The 20,085-nt window shown below is 41.4% G+C and overlaps 1 protein-coding gene across 3 annotated transcripts in view; it reads right to left on the reverse strand.

Moving 5' to 3' along the window:
* Positions 1 to 3,379: 3,379 nt before the first annotated feature.
* The window catches only part of CLEC12A (C-type lectin domain family 12 member A), a 37,058-nt gene continuing 20,352 nt past the window's right edge, over positions 3,380 to 20,085 (reverse strand). The window contains exons 3-8 of one of the 3 annotated variants that reach the window (XM_036301674.1): positions 12,049 to 12,159; positions 11,773 to 11,871; positions 11,062 to 11,250; positions 10,045 to 10,196; positions 8,685 to 8,788; positions 3,380 to 4,399 (exon numbers count right to left, since the gene is read on the reverse strand). In XM_036301674.1, coding sequence (XP_036157567.1) covers positions 4,225 to 4,399; positions 8,685 to 8,788; positions 10,045 to 10,196; positions 11,062 to 11,250; positions 11,773 to 11,871; positions 12,049 to 12,139 — 810 coding nt within the window. In that variant the 5' untranslated portion in view covers positions 12,140 to 12,159 and the 3' untranslated portion in view covers positions 3,380 to 4,224. Of the gene's footprint in view, positions 4,400 to 8,684; positions 8,789 to 10,044; positions 10,197 to 11,061; positions 11,251 to 11,772; positions 11,872 to 12,048; positions 12,737 to 20,085 lie in introns of those variants that run through there. The other 2 variants (XM_036301675.1, XM_036301676.1) reach the window with 2 other exon arrangements.

Consider the following 20,085-nt stretch of genomic DNA (forward strand, 5'->3'; position numbering starts at 1 on the left):
TGAATTCTGGCAGGAAGGTAGGGCAAGTATTTATATGAAGCTATTTTAAATAGTGCAGAGCTGAAACAGGAGACCAAGTGCTTTGCTTGAGATCCAGCACCAGATTAGTCAGTGAAGAGCATGTTCACTGTGACCTGAATATCTAGCGTAGTGACAACCATACAATGCATTGGTTCAACCAGTATCTGTCAATAAATAAATTTTTAACCCATTCATAAATAATCACAGTACTGCTCAGTGAAAAGCAATAGTTAAATATTCTTATTAATAAAAACACCTGCGTTGACTTTCAAGAAAGATTGGGCACTGTGCAATAGGTTGACAGAACCATCTCCCACAGAATTAAAAACAAAAGGAACTATAAGAAATAAATTTAGGAAAGTTTGTGCCATGATAATCGACACAAGGAAAAAGACATTACCTTTTACTACAAAGCTTGAAACAAATTTTTTTTTCTTGAAATGTTGTAACGTACCCCGCGAATCACAGAAGGACGCCTCAAGAAGTCGAATTAAAGAGTCACATTTATTGCAATCCAGGACTATGTGGGGCCATTCCCAAATCTCATAGTGATAAAATGGTGGCAAAGCCAGACTTATATAGGCAAAGATCACAAAGGTATTGATTACATCTCAAGGTTTGGAATGGGGAACCTGGTTTGCAAAAAAGCAGTTTACAGAAGCAGAATTAAGCATGTTAATTACAGTTTTGGGTCTCGGGGGTCACTGAATTGACAGAAACACCTTATCTAGAGCCCTCAGGTCTTGAGACCACTGGGTTGCCAGGAACTCATTATCTAGAGCCATCGACGTAATTTAGAGTAATTGCACTGTCCTGGTCTTGGGACCACTGAGTCAGCTGGGACGAATTATCTGTGGCCACTAAAACAATTTAGGATAATTGTGCAGTCCTGTTTCTCAGGTACAAAAGAATGTGCTTTGATAACCAGTAAGATAACAATCAATGGGATAGTCACGTTACAATCAATAAGGCATTCAATTGAATGGGATGACTTATACAATTTAGAAAATCAAAGTAACCTGTCCATTGTTAAACAAAGCAAATAGGTACCATACTTCAGAAACATGTTTTAAAAACAGAACAGATAAGACGCACTTAAGAAATATTCATAATTCATTGTGATTAATTACAAATGCAGTGAGGCTTTCCTTTTGACCTAGGAAGAAACTGTATTCTGATTGAGGGTTGGGAGTGGAGGCAGAGATAGGGACAGGAAATATGTGGGTAACATGGGATTTAGTGCTTTCTTTAATATTAAGGAAAGTAGAGAAGTCTCTAGGCCTTACTTTACTTATTTCTTAAAAATGAAATGGACTTATCTAAAGCTTTTAACCTATTTTTCTAAAGTTATATGATACTCAACTTCTTCTTCCAAGGATAAATCTATTCAATGCTTCTTTGAGGTCTTAAAGAAGCTTTGAGCCAGTAGTTTGACTGTTTGAACTTGACACAGAGATAGACAAAGGTCTATGCACTGCATAGTCATTTCATCGCTATTTATAAAAGTGAGAAATGGACAAAAGAGATAAATATTAAACAAAAGGAAAAATTGAAATTCTAGACTATTCAGATAATGAAATCAGAAGTGAAGTTGATGTTTTGTTCCTCTCTTCTTAACAGAAATTATTATATTAATGATGGATAATGTCTGGATAAAAATGGGGAAAAATAAAAGCCCTACAAAGATAGAAACTTTGGAGAAATATTTCACTGTTGTATGTTTGTTTCCCCCCCTCCCCGACGTCCCGGGTTGTTCAGGGTTCAGGATCTGGAAGAGGAGATGCACACAAATGAAAGAGAAGAGACAAGAGATAATTTGGAAATATTGGGGGGCCAGGCGGGCAAGTCCAACTCAAGGGGAAGGACCTCCATTGGTGCCTAGGCCTTGCCAGCCTTTTACTCAGCTTTGGTTAAACATAAAGCCCTTAGTCAGGCAGGTAATAGCAGTAGCAGACAGGCTATCATAAAGGTCAGTAAATACTAGAAGGATTTACTCTGAGACTATTTGATCAGGAAATAGCTTGAGCTCCCATTGTCAGGACTAGACAATCTGTGCATAACTCAGGCCCTGCCGTGGGTACAAGGGTCACCAGCCTTCTGGGATCCTTGTTTGCACTTCTCTGCTAGTGAAGACAGTGGGTGGTGTCCTGCATTTCCAGCACTTGTATGCATGCATATAAGCATAACCAATGGACATAAGCCACTGGGGGTAGGGGAGGCCGGGGGAATGTCAAGGAGGGGAAAAAGAAGGAGACATATGTAATACTCTTTGTAATACTTTAAGCAATAAAACAAAATAAAAAAAAAAGAAGATAAATAAATCCCAGATACCTGCTTCCAGCCGCTGTGGCCTCCGCTCAAGGAACGTCTGGGAGCCTGGGTTTCCAGGGGCCGTGGCCAACCGACAAATAGCCATCAGCCCTTCACTCAGGTTGGCCAGGCACCCCAGCGGGACCCCCCATCCTGAAGGTGGTGTAGCCAGCCTGCAGACAGCCCTCAGCCCAACACCAAGGCTGGTCACACCCTCATGGGGTGAGGGTCCCCACTGTGGGGTTTGGCCAGCCTGAAAACAGCCATCAGCCCCTCACCCAGGCTGGCCATGCCCTCTCAGCGGGGACTCTCACCCCATGGGGGCATGGCTGGCCTGCAAACCACCACAGGAACCCCCAACCTGATCTGGGACACCCTTCAGGGCAAACCAGCCAGCCCCCACCAGTGCACCAGGCCTCTATCTAAAGTAAGGAAAGGGTAATATGCTAATTAGACTGGGAGACCTTCTTGGAGACCTTCCAGAAGTTCTTCTGGACAAAGCCATGGTGGCAGGGCTGGGGTAGAGATGGTTAGAGGCCAAGAGGGGAGGGAAGTTGTGGGTGATCAGGCTGGTGGAGGGCGGGCCCATTGAAGGTAAGCAGACCAGCAGGTGGGCCAGTTGGGGGCAAGCAGGATCAGTGGGGGTCAGTTAGAGGTGATCAGGACAGCAGGGGGGGAAGTTTGGAGTGAGTAGGCCAGCAGAGGGCAGTTGCAGGCAAACAGGCCAGTGAGGAGGGAAGGTAGGGGTGAGCAGGCCAGCGGGGGGGGGGCAGTTGGGGGTGATTAGGCTGGAGGGGGAGGCATTTGGGGGCAAGCAGGCTGGCAGCAGGGGGCAGTTGGAGGTGAGCAGGCTGGCAGGCAGAGTGGTTAGGGGCAATCAGGCAGGCAAGCAGGCAGGTGAGCGGTTAGGAGCCAGCAGTCCCGGATTGCAAGAGGGATATCCGATTGCTGGTTTAGGCCGATCCCTGTAAACCGGCAGTAGGAGATCCTTCGAGGGGTCTCAGATTGTAGAGGGTGCAGGCCAGGCTGAGGAACACCCCCTCCCCCGTGCACGAATTTCGTGGACTGGGCCACTAGTTTATAATAATAAAAGTGTAATATGCTAATTAGACCAGACAGACAAACGAACTTCCTGATGAAGCAGGGCTGCGAGGGCTGAGCCTCATGCATGAATTTAAGCATCGGGCCTCTAGTATTGTCATAAGTTCTAACTCTGAGCTGGCTCTTCATCTGTGCTTTTAAACAGCCCTTAGTCCTTTCCATTGCTTGATCTACATGCAGCTTTATGTTGCTTTAGTTTGTGATATGACAAGAAGATTCCATGGTCAATTGTCCACTCCTACCTCAATGTTAGAATGTGTGTCCCCTGGTGTCATGAGGTTTTGTAAGGTTTCATAGTTGATCAAATAATTCTCTAAGTTCATGGATATCAGTCCTGGCTGATGCTCACTGGGCAAGACAAGCAATTCCATTTTCTCTCTCTCTCTCTCTTTTTTTTCCCCCAAAATGGAAATCAATCTGTATTACTAGAATAAACCTCAATTGGGCATGACTTATTATCCTCATATATATTCTTAGATTCAATTTTCTCTGATTCTCCATGAGGTTAGTATTTATCTTGTTTGTTTCTGGAAAAACAAGAAAAAGATTACTTTCATTTTAGACACTATATTGATGCTTAATATTATCCTTTAGTATCTAAATGATATGGTTTGATAGGCATAGGCATAACTTAAGGTTTCTTTCACTTAGAAAATGAAGAGAAAGTGGACATTTGAAAATGCGAATTGTTAGGATAGAGGCAGACATTTAGTTTCACAACATCTTTATTCCATGTGTGTGGTCCACAAGATACATGTACCTTAAAGTTGTTAGTGTAGTTAATTACACTAACTACATTCTTTCACCTGGTTCTTCATTCATTAGTATGCTCTCAATCTTCACTGGATTAGCTAACTTCTCACATATAGCATAATTTTTCCTACTGCAGAGATCATAGTAAACATATGGATTATGTATATATCCACAATACATTACACCATGTAAGTCACTTGTGTTTCTTGTAAACCTGAAAAAGAAAATAATGAATTACACTAGGCTACTCAAACATTTGAAACATATTCGTACACACAAAAATTGCTTTTCCAGTATATCATTGCTTCTAGGCTCTGCATTGTCTAAGATAAGTTTTAATTATTATTTGGAATATCAGGAGTGTTCAGGTTACTCATTTTTATTGACATATATACAATGTCAAAGACTGCCTCATTTTTCTCTGCCTTGTTCTCTTTCTCACATCTGGAATATTTGCTGTTCTTTCAGACATAGCATCTCCCTCCCCTAATACCTAACATGATTTAGAATAATGAAATTCCATTAGATTTTCTAGTCTAACTGGCTCAGTAGTAAATCTTTGACACTGTCTTTCTCAAATGTTTTTCATCACCAAAACCAATAATCAACCTAATACGAACATTATCTCCAAGTGACATATCCCTCTAGTTTTTTAAAATTTATTTTAATGATAAAGACAGTATAACGCATTTTATTAAGTTTTTCCCCATTTTTGAAAAGTGTTCTTTTTTTTAAAATTAAATTTATTGGTGTTACATTTGTCATATTAACATAGATTTCAGGTGTGGGTTTCTATGTTATAAGATGTGTATATTGTACCATGTGCCCACCACCCAAAGTCAAATTTTCTCCTGTCACCATATATTAGGTTCACCTTCTCTCCTTCTAGTTGTTTTTTAGAGATTTTTACTCTGAAGTTCTGAATTATTACCAGCCACTAATACAAGATTATTGGTCAGGGATTCTGCATTAAGACAAACTTGTAAATTGAAAATATTATCTTTTGAAAAAACTTTAGTATTAATACTTGAGCTGATAAATAATGATCATTTATCAATAAACAAATTCCTCAATTAAATATTCAAAAGTAAAAATTCCTATTTGAGGTAAAATAATACAGATGTCATTGATCACACCCCTTTCCAGAAACAAACTCCAAAATAACATCAAGAATAAAAACCAAAAGCGAATCATATATACATACATATTTAATTATATATTATATACAAATATAATGTGTTTTATATACATATAGTATTATATAATTTTTATTTCAGTATCATTTCTTTATAGTTATAAATAATCTATTATGTTTCCAGCCCATTATAGATTATCTTCCCATTAGCAAAAATTGCAAATAAACACATGGAAATTCTACTTTTTCAAAGCAAGATCCCATTTACACTCTCCCCTGATACATACACTACCTTTAGCCCTAGTCCTTCACTCCAAATGAGATCTTTAAACTATATATTCTTTTCCTCTCTGTTTGTACTTATCTTATCCCCTATTCTGTCCTGCCATTGCAAACTGCCAAAGCTAGAGCTGTCCTGTCTTTTTCACTTATATTCCTACACCTGCTATTTTTTTTTTCTGAAGGGAAAAACAACCAAAACAAAAAGCAGTCAAAGCTTCTATTTACTGTCTCGCTCAAAGTAGTGAGTATGCAGGAATCTCAGAGTTTAGATTCAGTGTGGAAACACCTCAACACAGTCACCCTGAGTTTGCTTGATGTGTCCTCAACAAACAGGTATGTATAAATTCACAGGCTTGCAACAGTATACAACAGGTTAAGACTCAATTTCGTTCTTTAGTCTAATTTTGTCTACTTCCGAAATTGAAGGGATTATAAACTACCAATAAAATTTTGACATTACTTTTATGTAAGTCTTACTTTTATCCTCATTACAAGCAGAACAAGGCAACGTATGAATCCATTTATAATTACACTAGAGGCCTGGTGCACAAAAATTTGTGCACTCGGGAGGGAGAGGGGGTCCCTCAGCCCGGCCTGTGCCCTCTCGCAGTCTGGGACCCCTCGGGAGATAACGACCTGCTGGCTTAGGCCTGCTCCCGGGTGGCGGAGGGCAGGCCCAATCCCTAGGTGCAGCCCCTGGTCGGGCTCAGAGCAAGGCCGATTGGGGAGTTGGGGTGCCGTTCCCTGTCATGCACAGAGCAGGGTGGATTGGGAAGTTGCGATGCCACCCTCAGTCACGCTCAGGGTAGGGCCAATTGGGGGATTGGGGCACCGCCCCCTGTCACACTCAAGGCAGAGTCAATGGGGAGGTTGTGGCGCCACCCCCTGTCACGCACAGAGCAGGGCCAATCAGGGGGTTGGGGCACTGCCCCCTGTCACGCACAGAGCAGGGCCCATCAGGGGGTTGGGGAGCTCCCCCCTGTCACTCACAGAGTAGGGCTGATAGGGGAGTTGGCACACCACCCCCTGTCACACACAGAGCAGGGCAGATCAGGGGGTTGGGGCACCACCTTCTATCACCCACAGAGCAGGGAGGATCAGGGGGTTGGGGCACCGCCACTGTCACACTGAGGGCAGGGCCGATGGGGAGGTTATGGCTCTACCCCATCACACACAGAGCAGGGCCCGTGGGGGGGGGGGGGTTGGGGAGCCGCCCTCTATCACCCACAGAGCAGGATGGATAGGGAGGTTGTGGCCCCACCCCCTGTCACACACAGAGCCGAAGGGCGATCAGGAGATTTGGGCGTTGCCCCCTGTCACGCTGATCCCGGGGCCGGGAGGCATATTACCCTTTTACTATATAGAATAGAGGCCTGGCACAAGGGTGGGGGCTGGCTGGTTTGCCCTGAAGGGTGACCTGGATCAGGGTGGGGGTCCCCACTCGGGTGCCTGGCCAGCCTGGGTGAGGGGATGATGGCTGCTTGCAGCTGGTCACACACCCTTCAGGGTGGGGGTCCCCACTGGGGTGCCTGGCCAGTCTGGGTGAGGGGCTGAGGGTTGTTTTCAGGCTGGGACTGAAGCTCCCAACTGCTCCTTTTTTTCTTTTTTTTTTTTTATTCTGGGCCAGCTTTAGCTCTGAGGCTCTAGCTCTTAGGCCTCCGCTCCTGAAAGCAGGTATTTGGTCTGTTTCGGTTCTCGAAACTCTGTATCAACTCCAGCTCTGAGATCCCAGCAGGCTGAAAGCTGGTTTCTGGGGTTTTGTTTAGCTTCTATTTTTGTAACTATGTTTCAAACTGCCAGCTCAGAGGCCGGCAAGTCAGGCAGGGAACGTTGGAGTCCTCCGTCACTGAAGCAAGCAAGCCTCATGTTAGTTTCAAGCTGCCTGGCTGCCGGCCGCCATCTTGGCTGGCAGTTAATTTGCATATTGCCCTGATTAGCCAATGGGAAGGGTAGCGGTCGTAAGCCAATTACCATGTTTCTCTTTTATTAGTGTAGATTTTAAATATATTACACAATGAAATATTTTAGATATAGCATATGTGCAATATACCAGGCTCAAGTTCATTTTATTTTCTTTACCAGAAATTCTCTTCTAGTCTATCTCTAGAATTTCCATTCAAAGTGGTCATTTCAAAAGTCAGTGTAGCCCTAACCAGTGTGGCTCAGTGGATGGAGCATAGGCCTGTGGACTGAAGGGCCCCAGGTTCGATTCTGGTCAAGGGCCTGTACCTTGGTTTCAGGCACATCCCCAGTGAGGGGTGTGCAGGAGGCGGCTGATCAATGTTTCTCTCTCATTGATGTTTCTAACTCTCTATCCCTCTCCCTTCCTCTCTGTAAAAAATCAATAAAATATATTTTTAAAAAAAGAAAAAACGTTTTAAAAAAAAGTCAGTGTATAACACAAATTTCAAAGCTAAAATTTATTTTTTGTTATTCTGAATGACGCATTTTCAACTTCTATTCTTTTTATCTGTAAAGCTAGTCTAATCATAAAATTAAAGGTTAAGTAATTAAGGGCAGAATCAATCTTTTTCTTTACTGTGAATCTAAGCATTTAGCATCATTTTAAGTACATGTTAGAGCCCATTGAATTTTGTTGGCTTCTTTTTTTTTTTTGACTGGCGAATGGATTTTCTGGTCGTCTTCAGTAGGGCAAAAACTTCAACAAAAAAAACAAACCCCACCTGAATATTGGAATTCAGTTCTTTATATAAAGTCCCTTGTAAAAACAAAACAGAATGAAAACAAACCGAAAAGATGGGGCAGGACAAATTTTTTAAAAAAGGAAAAAGGAACAGAAAAGAATTTTGCTGGCTTTTAAAGTTCTCTTAGATAAAAGCACAATCCATAGAAATTCTCCCTTATTTGGCTACCATACATTTGTTAGTAACTTGTCAAGATAATGGGAAGACATTTGTGGCAACTTCTTGCATTATTAGATGTATGAGGAAGCCTTATGGAAAATAATTCTTTATGGATACTATTTCAATTGAAGCCAGTTTTAATTGTAACCTACAATGCTCCTGAGGAAAACTCCTTTATTCAAATCAACCAGAAACATTAAACATGACTAAAGACTTACCAGTCAGAGGAGATAATTGTTTCATCCAAGTCTATTTCAGGTTTGTAATCTTTGGGAGATAATCCTAACCAATAGTACTTTAACTTCTTGGACTTTATAAATTCCTACAGAAATGAGATAGTTTGTTAAAATAACTATCTTCCATTTCTGTATTTTACCTCACAACATAATTTCTTACAAATAACTGTCTTAAGGTAACATTTTTAACATTATACTACAATTTTTCATTGTCATTAAAGAAAATTGAGGCAATGTTTTTCACTACTAATATAAGAGTTCTTCCAGCACTTATACATCAGTAAATGTCTCACACGAAGAAGGACCTACCAATCCATTCATAACCTTAATTTAGAGTTAATGAAGTTCACAAACTTCATGATTCAAATATTGAGCAGTAAATATTCAGACTAGTGGCAAAGAGGTGGCTATAAACACATGTAAATAGAAATAGAAAGAGTAGGGAAAATGTAGCAAAGTCAGATGAGAGTGGTTATAGAAAAGAACTTAAAACCAGTCCAGAGTTTTGTAGCCAAAGTCACATTTTTTTAATAAATACTATGGATGGGTCATTTGAGGAAAAACACATGAAGAAGAGCTATGGATTGATTTCCCTCTCTTTTTTGAAGAAGGAGAAAGATGTTTGAGTCGAGAAATGAATTTTTGCCTTGAAAAATAAATACATGATTTCCATCTGAGTGACCAGAATGTTGAGTAATATGTAAAATATGGAGATACTATTTAGATATTTGAAAAAATAAATATATGAACAAATCTTCCAGAGGACTCACTTTTTCTTGGACCCAGGAACTCTGTGCAGTATATTTGCTTGGCACTTGCCTTTGCCATCCCATCTTAATTCTGTTTTTTTATACATATTTTATCCAAACTATCTTCTTATTCTAGTATATATTGACTTTCTCTCTTAGTTAAAAAAAAATACAAAATGGTGGAAATAAAGAATCTCCTCCTTTGTACATCTTTTGGAATTAGTAAACATCAGGAATAATTTCCAGATCTTCTGTTTTTAGATAAATGTTCATAAATCATGTCCTAAAAGTTGATCCTAAACTTTGGAAATGCTTACAGACCTGATTCTGGGTGCCCCATATCTATTCATTTGCCCAGCCTCTCAGATACACTGATGCTAGGGTCCTCAGCTAAAGTTTTATATGCTTTACGTTGGCTACCTGAGATAAATGTGCCAAGTCTCAGTCACATCATACTCCAACTAGAATAAGCCAGAGTCATGTTTGGATTCATACAGATCTTCCCCAACATGCCTCACTCCCAACATGCCTACTTATTCTACCTTGGGAAAAATGATTTCCCTCCTCACAAGCAGAGATCCATAGGACCTTACCAATACACTTTTGTTCTTAATCTTCACCAGGCTGGCATTGTGAGCAGAACATGTGGAGTCACTCTTCTGCCATGTCTCATACTCTTTAAATTCTCTATAACAGCTGTCCTCATACCACTCCCATTTCTCTGGACAAGGTTTACATTTGTGCTCTGGAAAAAGAATGTAGTTCCATTTGATGTGTCTGATAATCTTCGTTATTCTCATTATTCCCATTGTCCTCTATGTTAAATTAACCAAATTTACTTGTCTTTTTTCTTTGTACATCAAAGATGAAGAAAATGAATCTTGTGTTCTAGGCCCCTCTATACCACCACAATGTGTCTAAAACATAATTTGAACAACACATTTCAAATTAAACACTTATCTTCCAGTACATTTTCCTACCTCAGGAGCCCTGGATAATAATTAATTTATTTCTCCCTTTGTCATTTTTGATATTACTACAAGGTAATAAAGGCTAATCCTAAGAAACATTGGGTAGTGAGAATCAAGCCCACAAACCGACATCAATCCACATCAATCCTGCCTTCTTCAAAGAGACCATTTTTAGCTCTGACTTGTTCAATATTTGGGAAACTTTGCAAGGGTACAAAGAACATGTTTTATTTATAATAGTTATAGAAAGTGTTACAAGGGCAAGGCCTAACTTTATTTTCTCTTGACTCTTATTAAAAATTCGCTGAAATTTAGGAACCAAGTCACCTATAAAGAGATATACTTTTCTCCCAATCTTCTATCAATTCATTACCAAGAAAAACCTAATGAATGTCAGATTAGAGAAACTATATATTGTTTAATGTTTCATTAAGTTACTGTCATCCCTGTAATTTTGGGGTCTATGTTATTATTACTTTCTGTTTTTCTTTTTAACTAAATAGAAATATTAAGTACTCTGTCAACCAGATTTAATTCCTTCCCCCAAGTAATGTCTTCCAAAGGAAAAACTGATTATCAAGTGACTCCTAGGATTAGTTCATTGTATAATAAATAACTTAGACAGGAATATAGGATTACCTGGCTCTTTTCTACATAGCTCATAACATAATTTGGTGGCCATTTCTTGCAGTGTGCTAGAGAGGTTTCTGATCTTCTCAAGACTATCCATATTATATATTAGTTGTAGAGAAACATTATTCTGAAGTTTGTCTTTGAAATTTTGTAGCTTTTCCAATTTTTCCATTTCTATTTTCGAAGTTAGGTAAACTCCATATTAAAAAAAAAAGAAATGATAAAAAATGTTAATCCCTCAATACATCCATCACCTCCTTTTTGCTGAAATAGTATTAACAATATTGAAGGTCTAGGGAAGCATTCATTTCACAAGAGTGAGGGAAAGATACTAAGTACCATACTGTAAGGACTCTGTTATAAAGCCCCCTTTATGTTCACATATCACTTATAATCATTCCAAAGCCTCAATTCAAAGAGTGAACTTCCTTGTAAAATTCATGCAATTCTAAGTGTCTTTCCATTCAATCAAAACGTGGGTGACGCCCTGGCCAGGTGACTGGGTTGAAGCATTGTCCCATACACCAAAAGGTTTTGGAGGAGGTACTAGAGGTAACCAATCAATGCTTCTCTTTCTATCGATGTTTCTCTCTCTCTCTCTCTTTCTCTCTCTCTCTTCCTCTCTCTAAGAATCAATAAACACATCCTTGGGTGAAGATTAAAACACACACACACACACACACACACACACACACAGAAAAGTTGGGTAATACATACATATGCTTCCTAACACTCCCAGTCCAATCAGCAGCAGGAGGCACAGAAGAATCAGAGCCAAGGCTATTCGACGCCACACATGGGAAGGAGCAGGAGGTGCTGTGGGAAGCAAAATTAGCAAAAAGGCCTGGAAATGGTATACATCTTAATTTGATTCATTCATTTATTCATTTTGCATATTTTTTCTTCCCTAACACATCCTGGTAAAGCCCTTACACTTCTACCACCTTCTATACTTCTTCCATCTTATAAAACATCCATAGCCCAGAATCTTACCTTTCACACCAACTTGGTCAAACTCTTGAATATTTTCCATCTCACTGGAGTCCTGGAATTTTAGATCTGCATAAGTAACTTCTTCAGACATTGATAGCGATGAAAAGAAAGCTTGACAACAAAAAAAAAAAAAAAACAAAAAAAAAAAGAGAGAGAGAGAGAGAGGGAGATGAAGGTTAAACTAACAGTTGAATGTTAAACAGGAGTTATGACTTTTAATTCTGTTTATAAACTAAAGCTTAAACTTCTGTTTTTAAATCTCTGTATGAACCTCCAACAAGTTTACAAATGAGCTGCAACCCTACTGTGGCCTCAGACACACAAGAGGTAATATCCTGACATTCTTCCTCTTATCTCTTCCTTTTTCTTATTTCTCAATGTCTACCAACTACAGAGTAATTTTCGAATTTGTGTCTGGGTATTGTCAGTGTTGTACAAGGGATTATGGGTCACTAGTGCAACATGATGCAGACATCAAATTTATTGGACACAAACTTTCAAGCAGAGAAATAATAAAACGGGCACAATTCTCAAACGCTCACTGCTCCACAAAAATGGCTTGACACAGATGCCCTGCACATGTCATGGCAAAGGTGCTGGCAGAGGGGGTTTGTCATAGCCAGGAGACAGCAAAGACACAAAGGGCTCTCCCAGAGAAAGGGAGGGAGTAGGCTCCACCTTGCCACTTTGTGACACAGGTATAGATTAACCTAAGATGAGATAGAATACCTAGTTTCCCTAGAATATGAGAACATGGTCCCTGAGTCCCAGGTTCGATTCTGGGGCTCAGGGACCATGTTAGGGAGTCTGCATACTGATGGCCAATGTTGGTATACCAAAAGCCCTAAAAATGGTTAGCCTTGCTATCTTTCTGCAGATTGGCTCAATCAATTTGAGCCAGCTTTTAGCTAAGCTACCAAAAGGGGGAAGGAAATGCGTCTCCACGGTTATGCAAGCAGGCTTCTGGTCTGTGTGACGCAGCATTCTCAGGAGGCAGGCTCATTCATTTCTTGATCAAGTATGAAAGGCGGAGGTGGGGTTGTGGAACCACTGTTTTTGAGTAAGTTCTTTCTGATTTCATTAGTAAATCTTACCTTAAATTTTATATTGGTATTCCCCCCCATAAATAAGTGATTTATCACTTATTCATCCAGTAAGTGATTCTCTCTCATCATTGATGTTTCTATCTCTCTCTCTCCTTCCTCTCTCTCTCAAATCAATAAAATAAAATACTTTTTTTTTTTAAAAAAAAAAAAGAGGTTATGCCCTAGCTGGTTTGGCTCAGTGGACAGAGCGTCGGCCTGCAGGCTGAAGGGTGCTCCCAGGTTCCATTCTGGTCAAGGGCACATGCCCGGGTTACGGCCTGGATCCCCAATAGGGAGTGTGCAGGAGGCAGCTGATACCATAAATATCATAAAATGGATTGACATTTTGTTTGTTTTTTACTAAAGAGAATATGTAAAGATTTTTTAAAGTACTTAATAAAAATATTAACTGCTTTATTATATGTTGGAATAGACAGTAAGATTAAGTAAAATAATAGCTCCCTTTCACAAGAGATACTAAATAATAAAAATCATAGATACAAAATAATTAGAAATATGCACAACCAAAAGGAAAAAAAAAACTTTAAAACTCTTTTTTTTTTAATATATTTTATTGATTTTTTACAGAGAGGAAGGGAGAGAGATAGAGAGTCAGAAACATCGATGAGAGAGAAAAACATCGATCAGCTGCCTCCTGCACATCTCCCACTGGGGATATGCCCGCAACCCAGGTACATGCCCTTGACCGGAATCGAACCCGGGACCCCTCAGTCCGCAGGCCGACGCTCTATCCACTGAGCCAAACCGGTGTTGGCAACTTTAAAACTCTTGAACAAAAAAATTAAAAATAAGAAAACATGCTTTTGGATTGCAAGCATCAATATTGTAAGAAAAAAGTCATTTCTCCTAAATGTATCTTGTTAGGTTCGTGACGCAGGAAAAGAGAACCAAGCCGGTCAGAAAAGGGAAAAGAGGTTTAATCCACGTTCTCGGGTGACACCCACGAACCCCAAAGACAGGGCCAGTGAGTTCCTGCCAACAGGGAGGGGCGGCACTTCTTTTATACAGGTGTTTAGTGAGGGGCGGTGGCGGGGGAGGGGCATGAGCTGAGGGAGTTCCCGCGGCAGGGGTCATGAAGTTCCCACCGTGGGGGTCGGCAGGGAATTCAGGAAGGAGTCAGTATCTGTGTGGGGGTCATTGTGGGTTCCAGGGAGGAGCCGGTATCTGTGTGGCCCTCTGTCTGGCACACTGACCTCTTAGAAATTCCAGGGAGGGTCCATTATCTCGTCACATATCTGCATGCACCTGATCCTGGGCTCCCTCCGACCTAACATATCTAAACAATCAATGTCAACTTAATTGAAGTACTACTAGATTTTCCTTCTGATACTTGAAAATAGCTATCAAAATTTATCTAAAAATATAAGAGTGAACATCTTGCCAGCAACATTTAAAAGAAAGAATATGCAAAACATGTGATTATCTCATCCTAGGCACTTTACTAATGCTAGTTTTATCATTACAGCTCTAATACTATTATCATCACCCTTATTTTACAAACTGGAAGTGAGCTATTAAGAGGTTATGTCCTGCCCAGGCTGGTATAACTCAGTGGTTGAGTGTAAACCCATGAAGAAAGAGGTTATGGGTTTGATTCCTGGCCCTGGTTGTGGCCTCAGTTCCCAACGAGGGGCATGCAGGAGGCATCCAATAAGTGTTTCTCTCTCATCATTGATGTTTCTATCTCTCTATCCCTCTCCTTCCTCTCTCTCTCAAATCAATAAAATAAATTTTTTTTTTTTTAAAAAGAGGTTATTCCCTAGTTCGTGAGCCACATGCGGCTCTTTGGCCCCTTGAGTGTGGCTCTTCCACAAAATACCGACTTCTGCACATGGGCCACGAGGTTTCAATTGCACTCTATTTTGTGGAAGAGCCACACTCAAGGGACCAAGAGCAACATGTGGCTCACGAGCCGCAGTTTGCCAACCACTGCCCTAGCTGGTTTGGCTCAGTGGACAGAGCATCAGCCTGCAGGCTGAAGGGTGGTCCCAGGTTCGATTCTGGTCAAGGGCACATGCCTGGGTTGCAGGCTGGATCCCCAGTAGGGGGTGTGAAGGAGGCAGCCAATCAATGATTCTCTCTCATCATTTATGTTTCTATCTCCCTCTCCCTTCCTTTCTGAAATCAATAAAAATATGTTTTAAAATAAAAAATAAATGAAATAAAAAAGAGATGATGTCTTTATCCAACATCACACAGATGACAAGTGATAGACTTGAGACCTGACCCAAGCATCATGGCTGCCTAGTGCAATATACCCACAGGCAATAATGCCTCATATTTTTAAAAAAAAAGCCTCTTGTGGGGAGAATAGACTAGCCCCTTCTATTCTCTTTGTGGATCATATATTTATGTATAAAAATGACAACATTAAAATTTTAGATGAAAATATGCATTGTTGGATTTTTTTATTATTATCTTTGAGTGAGAAATACCTTTAGAAACAAGATGAATAAAGCCATTCAAAACTGACACAATGACAATATAAGAGCTAAATTTGTTTATATGACAAAATACAATAAAGTAAAATACCCATGGCAAACTGAACAAAATTATATATATCATATATATATCATATTGATATATATATATGATATATATATATATGATATATATTATATGTTTCTAAAGTACTGTCTTCCAGATTACACCACATTTGGGTTTCAAAAAACATTTATGTCACTCTTCTGCTCTACCAAGCTAGCAGCTTTTGGGTGGTGGGGCATGTCCAGTGAATTGTTATTTATTGCCCCACTTCCTTTGCCTTGAAATGAATTACTTTGCCAGAAGGCATGTTGTAAGGAATACCATGGAGATTAATGAATTGCCCTGTAAATCCAAGACTAATGGTGCTATCAGATGCATTGAAAGTAAGGAGGACAAATCCATGTCTGGATCAGAGTCCCAATTATTGTTTCAAGCTCAATTTTCTCCTCTTTTGCAAATAACACACACACACACACACACACACACACACACACACACACACACACACTCACATACATAGCTAGGTAGGATTAATCCAGTCCAATCTAAATTATTTTCTCTAATTTAACAAAATGGGCCAAACAAAATCCAACAAAGGCTATATTTCACTACATCCATTGAATATTTCTTGTATATATTATCTAAACTTACAAGTAAGTAGTTTTTCTGGGACATTTAGTTGGGGAAAATATCACAGATGCAGAAGCAATAACATTTGCTTAGCTGTTCTTTCTCAGAAATTTTTGATGCCAATGGCCATTCCTTTCTTCCTAAACACTTTTATCTCTTGCTGGAGGTCAAGGCATAACAAGCATTTGCATGAAAGTGCAAAAGAGACTTTGGAAAGCCAATGGACTTTGATATTCAGTAGTTTGCCCTGCTGTGATTGTGATGGCTGAAGGCAATTTCCTGACCTGATCATCTTTACATTGTTTACCAAACTTTACCTTTGATCTGCCAGTATGCATTGCTAAAGGGCAAATGTGTATTCAAAGTGAATAAAAAAGTGGGCAGGACCCGGACTCCAAGTGCCTCTTCATGAAAGAGGTTTCCGCCTGGCCTCCCATGACTTCCAAATTCGTATTTCTTGTATAGTGTATTCATTGTTTCATCAGCCCTCCTGCAAGTCATCCTGAAGTCACTGTGAAGGTTGCAGTAATCTCTTGGATTCTATCTTGCCGTCACTTAATCCTTAATGAAATGATGCTAAATTAGAATTATTATTTATCTCAGTTCTAGAACTCTTATTTGACTCGAATTATTTCCATGTTGTTGAACCTCTTTATACTTTTATCTCTTAATTTGAACACACAAATCATTTTTATTTTAAATTTCCTGTTTGATATTATCAGTGTCTGAGACTTTTGGTTTGTCAATTGATGCTTTGTCATTTAGTCCTTTTCTTTTCTCTTTTAAGGGTGCCTAATAATATTTTATTAAATGCTGGGCCTCCTATATAATAAAAAGGTAATATGCAAATAGACTGGACAGCAGAACGACCAGTCGCTATGATGTGCACAGACCACCAGAGGGCAGATGCTCAATGCAGGAGCTGCCCCCTGGTGGTCAGTGCGCTCCCACAAGGGGAGTATCGCTCAGCCAGAAGCCGGGCTGATGGCTGGGGAGCACAGTGGCAGTGGTGGGAGCCTCTCCCACCTTTGTGGCAGTGCTAAGGAGCAGTGAGCAGATGGGCAGTAAGGAGCAAGGGGTCCCGGACTGTGAGAGGGATGTCCTACTGCCGGCAGGCAGACATCCCCCGAGGGCTCCCAGACTGAATGAGGGCACAGGTCGTGCTGAGGGAACCCCCTCCAGTGCACATTTTTTTATGCACTGGGCCTCTAGTAGTATATAACAACAATGGAGATTATGAATAATATCATCCTACAAAGAGATATTTATTTTTTCCTTGCAGGCAGGTAAAATATAAACAGTAAGTCATAACCAATTGGAGTCCCTCAACTTTTGTCTTCTTAATTGTTTTAGAATTTTGTCCAACTTTTAAAATTATTATTAAATTTATTGGGGTGACATTGGTCAACATGATCATATAGGCTTCAGATATGGGTTTCTATGCTACAAGATCTGTATATTGTACCATGTACTCACCACAAATGTACAACTTTTATAATGATCTTTTTGTAGGAGTTTCCATGCCATATAAGCCACAGGTCAATGTCCAGAACTGGAGATCTCCCTATTGCTCATTGTATACTGAGCATATCTACACTAATAAAAGAGAAACATGCAAATTAACCATCACTCTGCCACTCCGCTATACCCACCAGCCAATCAGAGCAACTATGCAAATTAACCCAACAAAGATACTGGTTGATTTGCATACACAGGTGCAGAGCGAAGACTGAAGACTACTGAAGATGGTGGCAGCCATGGAACTGGAGCAAGCAGGAGGCTTGGGTTGCTCCCAGTGATGGAGGAAGTCAAGCTTCCCGCTGGCCCTGGACTCCTCTCAAGGAGAGCCTGAGGGCCTGGGGGTTTACTAAACTTTACTGGAGCTGCTCCCCACACCCCCACCTCTTACCCCAGAACCACGCTACCCGCAGCAAGGAGCCCCGGCAGCGTCCTGACAGGTGGGCAGCCAGGGAGAGCTGAGTAGAGTGGGGGGGGTGCAGGGAGCCACAGAAGGGCGGGGCCCCCGGAGCCAAGGTCCCAGGGGTCTGAGGAGAGCTCCTGAAGGAAGAGGAAGCTTCAGCAAAGCGGATAGCCAGGAGCCGTGGCCATGGGGTCTGCAGGTGCGCAGACAGGCCTCTGCCTGAAGGGCAGCTCCTGGGCAAGCGCCAGGGCTTCCTCGGAGTGGCTGGCCAGGAGGCAGGCAGCCCAAGGGGCGCAGAGCGGCTCCAAGGTGGGATGCACTGGAGGGGGCTCAGGCCTGGGCAGGGTGCTGGCGGGCAGGGATCTGCCTTCCCCGTGGAGAGTGAGGTTCTGCAGTGGCCCCAAGATGCGGGAAACAAGAGGCAATGACTGCTGGCATGGAAGGATGTCCACGCGGAGGGGTGCAGACTCGCAGCCCTGAGGCAGGGGTTGAGGGGCAGCGCCACCTTGGTGGAAGAACGCCACACTGCTGGGTACCCCACTGTGGCGGTTTGGTGAAGCTCCCGCGCTAACCAGCCTTGCCATGGCCTGTGTATTTGAGAGGCCAGGACTCCTTCTCCTGCCTTGGCCCAAAAGCAAGCCTGCGCCCACCCTGTGCCCAGTTCCCGCCCTGCCCCATGGGGGTGCACGCCTGCACAGTAAGTGCGAAGCCTACCACCTGCTCCCCAGAAGGGGGGCCAGTAAAGAATGGGGGTGGGGGCGGGAGAGAGGAAATAATGTGGAGCATCCATGATGCAGAGGTGCTTGAGAACAAGGCTTGGAAGCCTCACGGGGAGGTTTGCTCTGTTTGCCCTGCGGCTGTCCCTTAGGAAGGGTGGAGAGCGCAGTTGTGAGGGCTCCCTGTGTGCTGAGTCCAGTTCCATAGCGAACTGGAATTGGCCTCAGTTTCCTGATCTGTAAAATGGATTAAGCGTGTCCCAGTGCCTTCACTGCGCTTTGAGGGCCAATTGAGATACTATATAAAGAAAATTAGTGAAGACATGAGAAAGAAAAGGTAGGGTGAGCAACACAAAAGAAAGATTGGAAGGAACCTGTAAACTTATTGTCACTTAAATAGGGAATATACTCAACAGTGCTGTAATGACGGTATGATGCCAGGTGGGTACTGGAAATATCGAGGAACACGTTGTAAAGTATATGATTGTCTAATCACTATTCTGTAACTAATATAAAACCTGAAACTAATACAAAAATAACATTGAATGTAAAGAAATGAAAATAGGAGTGAAATTTTACTAAATTTCAAAGTTTAAAAATAAAGGCTGTAAAGGAAGGAAGAGGGAGAATAGAAATAGTGTTTTTCATTTTACCACTTCATTGTCTTTTCAGTACATGAAAAAGACAGTTGTCTTTATATGGTGCTTTTGTACTTTTCTAAGTCATTATCTCATTTGATGTTCAGGGCAACTTAAAGGCAGACTGTGGGTTTGGATGAAAACGTAGAACTCAGCAGTAAATCAGACCTAGCTGAAGGCACTTTACAGACCTCACCGGATGTGAAAATTTGATAGCCAGTTCAAAATAAGCCAGTCAGAGAAAAATAAATATCACATGATCTCACCCATTTATGGAATATAATGAACACTATAAACTGATGAACAAAAATAGATACAGAGACAAAGAAGCATAGAACAGACTATCAAACTTCAGTGGGAAGGCAGGGGAGGGGTGGGGGTGGAGGTAAGAGATCAACCAAAGGACTTGTATGCATGCATATAAGCATAACCAATGGACACAGACACTAGGAGGGTGAGGGCATGTGTGTGTGAGGGGGGGATAGCGGGGGGGGGATTGGCTGAGTGGAGGTCAATGGGGGAAAAAGGAGACATATGTA

This window comes from Myotis myotis, unplaced genomic scaffold (assembly GCF_014108235.1).
Source record: "Myotis myotis isolate mMyoMyo1 unplaced genomic scaffold, mMyoMyo1.p scaffold_m19_p_3, whole genome shotgun sequence".
Taxonomy (NCBI): Eukaryota; Metazoa; Chordata; class Mammalia; order Chiroptera; family Vespertilionidae; genus Myotis; species Myotis myotis.